Source organism: Mustela nivalis, assembly GCF_964662115.1.
Source record: "Mustela nivalis genome assembly, chromosome: 20".
NCBI classification, from domain to species: domain Eukaryota; kingdom Metazoa; phylum Chordata; class Mammalia; order Carnivora; family Mustelidae; genus Mustela; species Mustela nivalis.
Window position 1 is genome coordinate 6,813,212 of NC_139039.1, and position 13,599 is coordinate 6,826,810.

At 35.7% G+C, this 13,599-nt stretch overlaps 2 protein-coding genes across 10 annotated transcripts in view; one reads left to right on the forward strand and one right to left on the reverse strand.

The window, feature by feature from the left end:
• Positions 1–2,308, forward strand: part of ADAM18 (ADAM metallopeptidase domain 18) — a 202,947-nt gene extending 200,639 nt beyond the window's left edge. For all 5 annotated transcript variants that reach the window (XM_082715332.1, XM_082715335.1, XM_082715336.1 and 2 more), the window contains one exon: positions 2,138–2,308. In XM_082715332.1, coding sequence (XP_082571458.1) covers positions 2,138–2,180 — 43 coding nt within the window. In that variant the 3' untranslated portion in view covers positions 2,181–2,308. The remainder of the gene's footprint in view (positions 1–2,137) is intronic.
• A 10,179-nt stretch (positions 2,309–12,487) lies between these two features.
• ADAM2 (ADAM metallopeptidase domain 2) overlaps positions 12,488–13,599 on the reverse strand; it is a 142,177-nt gene continuing 141,065 nt past the window's right edge. For 2 of the 5 annotated variants that reach the window (XM_082715328.1, XM_082715326.1), the window contains exons 20-21: positions 13,234–13,295; positions 12,488–12,827 (exon numbers count right to left, since the gene is read on the reverse strand). In XM_082715328.1, coding sequence (XP_082571454.1) covers positions 12,708–12,827; positions 13,234–13,295 — 182 coding nt within the window. In that variant the 3' untranslated portion in view covers positions 12,488–12,707. Of the gene's footprint in view, positions 12,828–13,233; positions 13,296–13,599 lie in introns of those variants that run through there. The other 3 variants (XR_014306693.1, XR_014306694.1, XM_082715327.1) reach the window with 2 other exon arrangements.

The following is a 13,599-nucleotide window of genomic DNA, read 5'->3' on the forward strand; positions in this document are numbered from 1 at the left end:
GCCGAGCAGAGAGCCCAATGCAGGACTTGATTCCAGGACCCTGGGATCATGACCTGAGCTGAAGGCAGAGGCTTTAACCCACTGAGCCACCCAGGCATCCCTGTTACATCCTTTCTGTAACTACATTTGATATATGTAGAGAAAACAAATTAACTAATTTCCAAAGAATTTTGTATATCATGCTAATAATGAATTTATAACATCTCTTATGCATCTCTTTATGACATCTCTTATGCAAATCTGCTTTCCTTCAGTCTCTGACCTGTTTGGTATATAGATAATTTTTCTTTTTTTTTTTTTTTTTTTGAGAGAGAGAGAGTACTAGTGGCAAGGAGAGGCAGAGAGAGGAAAGAGAGAATCTTAAGCAGGCTCCAGCCTCCGCATGGAACTGACATGGCTCCATCTCATTACTCTGAGATCATGAATTGAATTGACATCAAGCGTCAGATGCTTAACTGAGTGACACAGGTGACCAAGAAGTAAATACTTAAGCAAAATAAGCAGACATAGATATCTTAGGATTAAATATTATATTATTTGCTACTGAAACAAATATTTAGGAAGAAGTATGAAAATTAAATTTTCTTTAAAAACCCGTTTTTGTGTTTCTATTTACAAACAGGAGGAGCAATCAATATTTGAATCTCTCTATAGGTATTTATTTTAAGATATATAAGCACAACTTTTCATGGGAGGATAATTTAAGAATAACTTGAAAAATAGTCCTTATGAAATTGAAATTAGGTAATTCTGTTTTAAATAAGTGAAAATTTTTTCCGAATCTATATGCAGTTCACACATTGAAAGGCAATAAAGTTAACTTGGAAAGAACTATCATTTCATGGTTTAGTATACAGGTTGGTTACTTGCCTAACTTCAGATTTTTTTTCAAATTAACTTTTTATTGTAGTAAACTACATCTAACATAAAAAGTTACCATCTTAACCATGTTAATGTGTATAGTTCATTGCTATAGAGTGTCTTCACATTGTGTGCAAACATCCCCACCAAGCATCACCTGAATTCTTCATTTTGCAAAACTAGAATTCTATATCCATTAAGTCCCCATTTCTCCCTCTTCCAAATCCTGGCAACAACAATTCTGCTCTCTGTCTCTAGGAATTTGGCTACTCCAGGTACCTCATGTAAGTGGAGTCATACAGTATTTGTCTTTTATCACTGGCCTATTTTATTTAGCATAATGTCTTCAAGGTTCACCCATGTTGTAGCATATTGCAGAATTTCCTTCCTTTAAAAAAAAAACTGAACTTTTCCATTGTATGTACATACCACATTTTGCTTATCTGTTCATCTGTCATTGACACTTGGGTTGCTTCCATTTGTTAGTCACTGTAGTAATACCGCAATGAACATTAGTATATTAATCTCTCTTCTGGACCCTGATTTCAGTTATTTTGGATATATACCCAGAATAACAACAAGTAAAAAGCAACCCCCCAAAATGGGAAAAAATATTTGGAAAGCATATATCTGATAAGGGATAAATATCTAGATTATAGGTGCACCTAGGTGGCTCAGTGGGTTAAAACCTTTGACTTCAGCTCAGGTCATGATCCCAGAGTTCTGGGATTGAGGCCCGCATCGGGTTCTTTGATCAACAGGGAGCCTGCTTTCCCCTCTCTCTCTGCCTGCTTCTCTGCCTACTTATGATCTCTGTCAAATTAATAAGATCTTTAAAAAAAAATCTAGACTATATAGAGAACTCCTCAGATTCAACAACAAAAACAAGCACCTGATTAAAAAATGGCCAAAGGACCACTTAGTCTCCTAAACATAGATTTTTTTCTAAGAAATATGTGTACAGAATTGAATGAACATAATTTGTTTTTCAGTCATTTCATAGCCAAAATTACTTTGCCTCATGCTTAAATTATAAATCAATACTAGAATAATATACACATCTTTTAATTTGTTTCGTGTTTTATTTGGACTCTAGTTTTGTAAGAATCAAATTTATCTATAATAGAATTGATTTTTGAATTTTTAGTGTTCTTTTTACGTGTGTTTTCACCTGAGATTTAAAATTATAAATTCAGTAGTAGATATGGTTAAAACAGGCAACTGTTTGCTGCCAAACATATTGTGAATTTCCATTTTCTGTTTTCCTTCACCACAGTAATTCAGTCATTGTGCCAGAAAACTACAATGTGGACTATTAAAATTGCCAAACATTTCACCAGCAAATGGCCCATTACTAAAGGAGAAAACGCATTTTATGACCCTTATGCCATCCCTGAACACATTTCCGATGTCCGCAGTTTGAAAAATAAAGCCCAAGCCCACGAGGGCAGAGGACAAGCTGGCATATGGCTTCCTGTGTGCAAGGGGCGGTGGGTGGGCTCCCCGGACTGCAACTGTGCAAGCAACTCGACAGAGGGGCGGGATGGGCGGAGCAGCTGTGCCCCCTCCCCACCGCCCCCCCCTCCCCCGCTCCTCCACCTCCCCACAAACCGTGCACTCCTCTGCCCCACCCACTGGAGTTTGCAGGGTCCCACGGGAGCCGCCTCCCTTAAGCAGCCAACAGCCGCCACCGTGCTAAGACCAGCAGGCTGCGCAATGCTGTCTCTCCTGCTGAGCCTCTATCCTCTCATGCCTGGGCAGGCTGACCTTCGTGGGCCATCTTAAGGGAAAGGACACTTCTCCATAGAGGGCCACATCCACAGAGCCTCTGGGCATGGCGGGCCCCAGAACATTGCTCCAGAACCCCGGGTCCAGCTGGGGAGAGCCCGGTGTCTTGTCACAGCCAGCTTAGAGTCAGCATCCTCCTGGGCTTTCTTCTTGGAAGGCTTGGAGCAGGACTGGGACAGTTGCTCCTCACTTGCCTGACCCTGAACTTGGGAGGAGAGGGTGTGCATCTTCTGGGAAGTGGGGCCTTAAAAGCAGCACTTTTTCACCTGCTGTGGCTGAGGTCAAGTCCCAAAGTCTCTGGATGGTGGCAGGGTCCTGCCCCAAAGTGTATGGGTGGTAGAGGTAGCCTCTTCCTGTCATGTACAAGGTCTGATTTTGTGGCGGGTTAGTGAGTGCCTGTGTGTGTGTGTGTGTGTGTGTGTGTGTGTGTGTGTGAGAGAGAGAGAGAGAGAGAGAGATGGGGCTTGAAAGTTCAAAAAGTGATGGGATATGACAGGACACTCGAGGAATAAGGATGCTTCCAAGCATCTGGGGAATGCTCACTGTTAGGTCCGTAATCAAAGGAGCGAGACTGATACAAAGCGAAGGTCAAGCAAATCTTTATTTCGTGCCAAGCACTGAGAATCAAACTGACAGGCTGGGGCTGTCTCTTAGAAAGCGGCAACCCCTCCCAGCTTCACAGACTAACTTTTACAGAGCAAAGGCCATGTGGTTGAGCCTGGCCACACACAGGTGGCCAATGAGATTGCAACACATAGAGAAAACTGCACAGTCATGCTAGGTCACACACGGGTGGCCAATTGAATTTCAATTTACCCTAGTAGATATATGCGTGCCCTACTGATTGGATGTCTCCACCCTTGTATCTGGGCTTTGCTACCTGGGACTGGTTTTCCAGACTTGTTTTTAAGTAAGTTCCTCTGGGAGGGGCAGGGTCAATCTAAGTTTACTGCATAAACAACAAAATGGCTTCCTCTGTCTAAGTAGACCCTTACACTCACACATGTTTTCCTTACTGTACATCCTGAAACACAACTTCTACAAATTACAGTGCCACAGAAGATTGAGACAAACAGCAATGATGGCAAAGTTTCTTAAATGCATGCAATAATGGGGTACCTGGGTGGCTCAGTGGGTTAAAGCCACTGCCTTCAGCTCAGATCATGATCTCAGGGTCCTGAAATAGAACCCTGCATCTGGCTCTCTGCTCAACGGGGAGCCTGCTTCCCTCTCTCTCTCTGCCTGCCTCTCTGCCTACTTGTGATCTCTCTCTCTGTCAAATAAATAAAGTCTTTTAAAAAAAATGTATGCCATAAGAAATCATTATTTATATTTTCTGTACTTTTTCTGCTTACTTGTGCTCTCTCTGTCAAATAAATAAAATCTTTTTAAAAAATGCATGCAATAAGAAATCATTATTTGTATTTTCTGTACTTTTTATTCTTTGGACTATATGGGACAAATCAATTCATACATAATCATTCGTAAAATTGTATTCATATTTACCTTGTTAAAGAGCTTTGATATTTGAATGAGAGCATTTATATTTTGATATTTAACTTTTAAAAACTATTCCTCAAGTAATATATAAGTATAATTCTATCTCACAAAAGGGCTATACAACTTACCAGTCTTTTATCTATTAAATTATGAATTTAAATATTTTTTAAAGATTTTTATTTATTTATTTGACCGACAGGGATCACAAGTAGGCAGAGAGGCAGGCAGAGAGGAAGGGAAGCAGGCTCCCTGCTAAGCAGAGAGCCCAATTCGGGGCTCTATCCCAGGACCCTGAGATCATGACCTGAGCCGAAGGCAGAGGATTTAAACCACTGAGCCACCCAGGCGCCCCTGATTTTAAATATTCTTATACAAGTGCGATCATACTAATACATTTGATGATTGTGGTAGCTATGTTTCATAAACACCCACCACACTGAATTAGCTCCTGCTGAATCAATCATTGCTGAATCATAGGTATATATCTCATGTATATAATCATATATATAATCTGAAATTCTAAAAGCAACCCATCCTTTGGAGATTTTATTTTCTCTAATTTACAAAGAAGCAAAGGAGGTTCAGAAGTGCAAAGTGATTTGCATGGGGCCACCCAACTAATAGATGCTAGAGTTGAGATTCAAACACTCTCCAATGGCCCCTCGATGTGATCTTGCAATACAGTGCATTGCTCCATACTTTTTTTATACTCTCTGTATAAGAACTGAAATAACAAGGCAGAGTATCATTTGTTCAACCTCAGCAGAGAATGTGAACCTTAGAGTCACTGAATTTTTTTTCATTTTGGGCATTAATTCAAATGATCAAGTGAGATCTATGAATATTGATTTGGGGGTAAAAAATCCTAGCAAGTAGGCAAATTTGAAAATACAGAATACTTGAGTAATTACTGACTATTCTGTAACATTGTTTGAAATAAATTTGAAGTAGATAAGTTTTAAAAGGTAAAATATAGGGGCACCTGATTGGCTCAGTCAGAAGAGCATGCAACTCTCATGAGGTTGCAAGTTTGAGCCCCACCTTGGGTGTAGTAATTACTTAAAAATATATTTTTTTAATCTTTTAAAAAATCAATCAATGGAAGGCAAAATATAAACCAGATTTTTTTTTTTTGCAGGTTATATGTTTAGTTGAAAGCTTGAGAGATTTTACATATAAGTTTTTAATATTAATTAGAAAGGTTAGCAAAAGATATCTGGGCACTGAGATATGTGTATATAATACTGGTGAAAAAGCTGAAATGAGTTAAAGGAACTGATGCTTCCAGATATCCATCACTTACTAGCTATGTGTCAAAAAAAACTTAACATCTTTAGTTCCCTTAATCGTAAAATGGATAAAATAGAACCTAGCATATAAGTACTGTGAGACTTTAAAAAGTATTTTATGGATTACTTAGCTATAAGGCAAAGAATTTATTTTTTTATATTTCTGTTATAACCAATAAGGTGCAGATATATTTTTTTGTTGAAACAGATTGGGGCTTTGAGTAATGGTACATGAAGAAAATATTACATGATTTCCAGGATGTGGAAGGCAAATTATACATTTTTATTCTCAAGCAATAGAGGAAGGATAACGAAAGTATCTCATTGGTTTGTTTTATATACAGTTTGTAGCAAATATAGTTATAAAATTCAGTAATATAAAATAGTTTGTATTTTTTTTTATTAATCAGAAACAAAATAAATGCAGCACACCACACTAATAAAATAAAAAAAAAAGAACCACATGTTCACATCAATGATGTGGAAAAAGCATTTGACTAAAAGCACACCCATTCATGACAAAAACAACAAGGTAAGAACAGAATGATACTACCTCAAAATAATAAAGGATGTATATAAAAACCTATAGATAACATTATGCTCAATGGTAAGAGATTGAAAACATTTCCCCTAAAATCAGGAAAAAGACAAGGATGCCCATTTTTGCCACTTCTTTTCAACAAAATTCTAGAAATTCTAGCCAAAGCAATTAGGCAAGAAAATTAAACTAGAGATCCAAATTGCAAAGAAAAATTATCTCTATTCACAGATGATACCATCTTATACATACAAAATCCTAAAGATGTCCCCCCAAATTGCTAGACCTAATAAATTCAGCAAAACATCAGGATACAAAATCAATACCAAAATATCAATTACATTTCCACACACTTAACAATGACAAGTCCAAAAAAGAAAACAATTCCATTTACAATAACATCAAAAAGAATGAAATACTCATGAATAAACAACAAAGATGAAAGAACTATAATTAAAACAAGAAAACTTTGTTTAAAGAAGTTTAAAGAAAATATAGACTCCCATGTTCGTGGATTAGTCAACTTAATAGATGCAAATATTACCCACAGAAGTCTACAGATTTATGCAACTTCTATCAAAATCAGCAGTTTTTGAGAAGTGGGAAAATATATCCTAAAATTCAAATAGCCAAAACAACCTTTATAAAGATGAGAAAAATTGGAAGACCCACTCTTCTTGATTTCAAAACTAACTAAAAATCTACAGAAGAAAATGGTATTGACAGACATGTATACCAATGGATGGATATAGAGCCCAGATATAAACCCTCACATATAAACCCTCACATATAAGGTCAAATTATTATTGAGAAAGGTGGAAAGACTATTCAATGGAGAAAAGACAAATGGTGCTGGGAAAACAATATCCATATACAAATGAATGGAATTAGACCCTTGTGTGGCTGGTTTAGTGTTCAGGAACCCCTCTAATTTTTGTTTGTGTGGGAAACTCTATCTCTTTTTCTATTCTGAATGATAACCATGCTAAATAGAGTATCCATGGATGCACATTTTTCCCATTCAGCACTTTCAATATATCATCTTACATGATAACTGGGCTTGAACCAACTTTCTGTTGAGAAATCCACAGTTAGCCTTATGAGTTTTCCCTTGTAAGTTAAGGATTTCTTTTGCACTTTCATTTTTTTCTTTATAATTGTATTTTGCAAATGCAATTACAGTATGTCTTGATATTGGCCTGCTTTTGTTGATTTTGATAGTTCTTTGTGCCTCTTGGGTCTGGATGTCTATTTCCTTCCCCGGATTAGGGAATTTTTTTTTTTTTTAGCTCTTATTTCTTCAAATTTTCTGCCTCCTTTTCTCTCCTCTTCTTCTGGGACTTTTATAATGTGAGTATTATTATGTTTGATGGAGTCACAGAGTTCCCCTAAGTCTAGTCTTGTGTTCTACATTTCTTCTTTCTTCCTTTCGTTCAGCTTCCTTATTTTCCATTATTTTCTCTTCTATATCACTAACTAATTCATTCCTCTGCTTTTTCCAGACAATTGTTCATTGCATCAAGCCTGTTTTAAATCTCAATTATTGCATTCTTCATTTCTGACTTTTTTTAAATTATGTGGTAAGATTCTCTCTGGTGTCTTCCATTCTTTTCTCAAGCCCAGTGAATATCTTTATGATTGTTGCTCTTATCTGTTGTTTTATCTTTATGATTGTTACTCTTATCTGTTGTGTCTAGATATCTGGCCATAAACATATCTTATTCTTTCATTTTGAAAGAATTCCTCTGTCTTGGCATTTTGTCTAGTCTCGTCCTTCTTTTCTATGTTAGGCCAGTTATGTATTCTTCTCCTGAGAGTAATGGCTTTAGTTTAGTTTAGTTTAGTTTAGTTTAGTTTAGTTTAGAGATACACAGGAGTGACACTAAAAAAAAGTTTTAAGATGACTGGGTAGCTTAGTCAGTTAAGCATCTGCCTTTGGCTAAGTTCATGATTCCAGGGTCCTGAGATCAAGTCCCACGTAGGTCTCCCTGCTCAGTGAGGAGTCTGCTTTTCCCTCTGCTCCTATCCCCCATTCATGCTCACTCTCTCTCACAAAAATAAATAAAAGTCTTTAAAAAAATAGAAGAAAATGTTTTAATGTTTGTGAGTCAATAAGCTTTACTCAATAATGTTTGTAAGTTTTAATTTAAATTCCAGTTGGCTGACATACACTGTTAGTATTAGTTTCAGGTGTAGAATTTAGTGATTCTTCACTTAACATGGAACACCCAGTTGCCCTCACAAGTATACCCCTTAATACCCATCACCCATTTAATTCATTCCCCCACCCACCTCTCCTCTATTTACCATCAGTTTGTTCTCTATAGTTAAGAGTCTGTATTGGCCTTTCTTAAAGATATTTATTTATTTATTTGCAATTAGAAAGACCACTCAAGTGAGAGGAGAGGGACAGAGGGAGGAGGAGAGAATCTTAAGCAGGCACTATGCTCAGCATTAAGTCTGACATGAGGCTCAACTTCACCACCCAGAGATCATGACCTGAGCTGAAATCAAAATTTGGATGCTTAATTGACTGAGCCACTGAAGTGTCCCCTCTCTTTCTTGTTTCCTCTGTGCTCATATGTTTTCTTTCTTAAACTGTACATATAAGGGAAATTATATGATGTTTTTCTCTGACTTTTTTGCTTAACATGATACTACCTCCATCCACATCATTGCAAATAGAAAGATTGCATTGTTTTATGGCTGAAGAATATTCCATCATTTTATATATACAACACTTTATTCATTTATCACTTGATGGACATTTGGGCTCTTTCCATATATTGGTTATTGTTGATAATGCCACTGTAAACATTGGGATGTATATATCCCTTTGAATCAGTATTTTTGTATCCTTTTAGTAAATACCTAGTAATGCAATTGTTGGATTATAGGGTAGCTCTATTTTTAACTTTTTGAGGAAACTCCATACTGTTTTCCAGAGTGGCATTCCCACCAACAATTGTAACAACAACAATTGTAAGAAGGTCCCCCTTTCTCTGCAACCTCATGAACATCTCTGTCCATTCTTGTGTCATTAATGTTAGTCAGTCTGACAAGTGTAAGTTGATTTTCCATTGTAATTTTGATTTGTATTTCCCTGATGATCAGTGATGTTGAACATCTCTTCATGTGTCTGTTGGACATCTGTATATCTTCTTGGGAAAAATATTCATGTCTTTGCCCATTTTTTCATTGTATTATTCATTTTGGGTGTTGAGTTTGATAAGTTCATTGTATTTTTTAGATGTAACCCTTTATAAGATAAATCATTTACAAATATTTTCTTCAGTTATGTAGGTTAACTTAAAGTGTTGTTGATCATTTCCTTCACTGTATAGCAGCTTTTTATTTTGGTGAAGTTTCAATAGTTTATTTTTCTTCTGTTTCCCTTGTTTCAGGACATACATAGAAGTTGTTACAGTGTATGTTAAAGAACTTGTTGCCTGTGTTCTCCTCTAAGATTTAATGGTTTCATGTATCACAGGTTGTTCACCCATTTTGAATTTACTTTTGTGAATGGTGTAAGAAAGTGGTCCAGTTTCATTCTTTTGCATGTCACTTTCCAATTTTCCTAACACAATTTGTTGAAGAGACTTTGTCTCACTGGATATTCCTTCCTTCATTGTGAAATATATAGTATATAGTTGTGGGTTCATTTCTGGATTTTCTCTTCTGTTCCATTGATTTATACGTTCATTTTTATGCCAGCACCATATAGTTTGGATCACTATAACTTTGTAATATTACTTGAAATCTGGAATTGTGATGGCTCCAGCATTGCTTTTATTTTCAATGTTGCTTTGGCTATTCAGCATCTTTTGTAATTACACACAAATTTTAAGATTGTCTGACCTAGGTGTGCCTGGTGGTTCAACTGGTTAAGCAGCTTCCTTCGACTCAGGTCATGATCTCAGGGTCTTGGGATTGAGCCCTGTATCAGGCTCCCCTACTAAGTGGGTAGTCTACCTCTCTTTCTCCCACTGCCTACTGTTCTGTTCACTTGTGTTCTCTGCTCTCTTATGTTCTCTCTCTCAAATACAGAAATATAATATTTTTTTAAAAAGATTGTCTGATCTAGCTCTGTGAAAAATGCTGTTGGTATTTTTATACAGATGGCATTAAATGCATAGATTACTTAGGGTAATATACACATTTTAACAATATTTGTTTTTTCAATCCATGAGCAGAGAATAGTTTTTAATTTCTTAGTGTCATCTTCAATTTCTTTCATCAATGTTTTATAGTTTTCACAGTACAGATCTTACATACTAGGTCACAAATCAGTCCTCAATAAATATAAAAGGATTGAGATAATGCCATACATATTTTCCAACACACTATACAACTTCAAGTCAACCACAAGAAAAATTTAGAAATACCCCAAATACATGGAGGTTAAAGAACATTCTACTAAAGAATAAATTTTAAAAAATGGAGGTAAATGATAATGAAAGCATGATGATCCACAACCTCTGGGATACAGCAAAAGCAGTCATCATAGGGCAGTATATAGCAATACAGGCCGACATCAAGATGCAAGAAAAATTTCAAGTAAGCAACAAAACTTTACACCTAGATGACCTAGAACAACAACAAATAGGCCTACAGCCAGTAAAAGAAAAGAATAAGGATCAGAGCAGGCATAAATGACATAGAAACAAAACAAAACACCCAGTAGAAGAGATCAGTGAAACTGGGAGCTGGTTCTTTGAAAAAATTAATAAAACTAACAAACCCCTAGCCAGACTTAACAAAAGAGAGAGAGAGAGAAAGAGAGGACCTAAATAAATAAAGTCACAAAGGAGAAAAGTAACCAATACCACAGAAATGTAAACAATTCTAAGAATATTATGAGAAATTTTATGCCAAAAAATTGGATGATTTGGAAGAAATGGATAAATTCCTAGAAACATACAAACTATCAAAACTCAAACAAGAAAAAAGACAACCTGAACAGATGGATAACCAGCAATGAAATTGAATTAATATTCAAAATCTCCCAACAAACAAAATTCCAAGGCCAGGCAGCTCCTCAGAGGATTCCTACCAAATATTTAAGGAAGAATCAATATCAATTCTTCTCAAACAATTCCAAAAAATAGAAATGGAAGTAAAACCAATGGAAATAGGCATTACCACCTGTTGAGGACCTGAATAGGGAAAAAAAAGAAAAAAGAAAGAGAGAGAGAGAGAGAGAAAGAAAGAAAAAAAAAGTTGGAATAAAGGTGAAGCTGCTCTCTGCTTGAGATAAGACATCCACCTTCTTCTGCCCTTGGACACCCATTGGCACTCCTGGTTCTCAGGTTTTGAACTCAGACCTTAACTTACACCATTGGTTTTCCATGTCTCAGAGTTTTAGAGCCATAGTAAGTTATACAACCAGCTTTCCTGTTTCTCTAGCATCCATATGGCAGATCATGGGACTTCTTGGCCCCCATAAACATATGAACCAATTTCTATAACAAATCTTCTCATTTATCTATTTATCTAACTGTTATCATCTATCATCTACCTATCAATCATCATCTATCTATCATCTATCACCTATATCACCTCTATCATCTCTCAAGCACTGATATCCTATTGGTTCTCCTTCTCTGGAGTACTCTGACCAATGCATTTGTACTATTGTAATTTCCTTTTAAGAATAACCCTTTGTAGGTATCTAGGTTGTTCAGTCAGTTAAGCATCTACCTTTGGCTTGGGTCATGATCCCATGGTCCTGGAACTGAGTCCCATGTCAGGTTCCATGCTTAGTAGGGAGTCTGCTTCTCCCTCTTCTTCTGCCCTCCCCTCCATGCTCTCTCTCTATATCTCTCTCTTTCAAATAAAGAAAAAATCTTTTAAAAAAGAATAACCTTTTGTGTTATTTTTTTTTAATTTTTTATTTTTTATAAACATATATTTTTATCCCCAGGGGTACAGGTCTGTGAATCACCAGGTTTACACACTTCACAGCACTCACCAAAACACATACCCTCCCCAATGTCCATAATCCCACCCCCTTCTCCCAAACCCCCTCCCCCCAGCAACCCTCAGTTTGTTTTGTGAGATTAAGAGTCACTTATGGTTTGTCTCCCTCCCAATCCCATCTTGTTTCATTTATTCTTCTCCTACCCACTTAAGCCTCCATGTTGCATCACCACTTCCTCATATCAGGGAGATCATATGATAGTTGTCTTTCTCTGCTTGACTTATTTCGCTAAGCATGATACGCTCTAGTTCCATCCATGTTGTTGCAAATGGCAAGATTTTTATCTCTATCTTTTTTATTTCAGTGTTAAAGTCTATCAAGCTTTCTTTTGTGTAAAGTTTTGTGGTATATATCTTCCCATACTTTAACTTGAACCTTTATATAACTGAGTTGTGTCTTTTTCAGGCAGCATAAAATTGAGACTTTTTTTCCAATTCTTAGGGTCATTGTTTTTTGATTGGTAGCAGACCCGACTATAACATAACTACATAGCACTGCAATTTAAAATATAACAGTGAGCTTTAGTCATGGTATTAGATTTATTATATTATCAACTGTATCACATTCCTACTAATAACAGAGTTATTAGTGCCTATGCCTATGTTGAATAGGCATAGATTAGTATGAGATAGCTTTAAAAATAAGAAATATGTAATATAAAAACTCATAAGTATGCATTTCTTACAAATAATTCATCTGAGGAATTTTATATATAAACATAAATGTATATTATATTTATATTAAAAATCATCTATATGTTCTTATCTATCATAACTATTAATATGCAGGTTTTTGAATCCCAGATAATCAGGCCTTGCATGTAGTTTTGTTTTTGTTTTTCCATTTTTCCTGTCCATTGAAGATAATTACTCTGGAAGAATAAATAAAAGGGGAAAAGTTACCTATTTAATCAATCAAGTTAAAAATGACAATTCAACAAAAAGCATGAGGATACCCTAATTATAAGAAAGAGTTCTATCATGTGATTTATTCATAACCAACTTCTGAACACACAAATGCTAAAGGATTAGATATTATTAGAAAAAATTTAAAAGATTACAGTGCAAAGAAGTTTTAAAATGGCAAATTAAAAAGTCATTTATAGTTTACTGTGCCTGTGATCTAGTTTTCAATATTGAAAAATATTTTCCAATTCAATTTTATTATATGTAGCTATATAACTACCATCATTAATATATATTTATATTATTTACATTTATCTGATACATTAAATTTTCTCTATTTCTGTCTCAACCCCTAAACTATTTTATACTCACTGTGATATGATGGATTCGGTTTTCCTGGTTACTCTTTAGTTTCACTCTCACTTTCAAGTTGCCTATATGTTTCAAAATAAATATAATCATTTAAATTATATTTTTTTTGTTCTACAAAACTCTGTATACACCATCAATATTGAAACAGCTTTGAAATCCTATTTAGGATCTGATACTCTGAGACCAGCTACTACTTGAGAATATCTTGCCACTGAGAACACCTCTCAACTAATAATCCTAACATGAGAAAAAACAGTAATACAAGTTTACCTAAAAATGATTTCATAATTTCAATATTTGTAAAAAGTAGCTAAATAGACTTAAGCTTTCTCGTGATTCACCTTCTGCCATATTTATTACTACTAC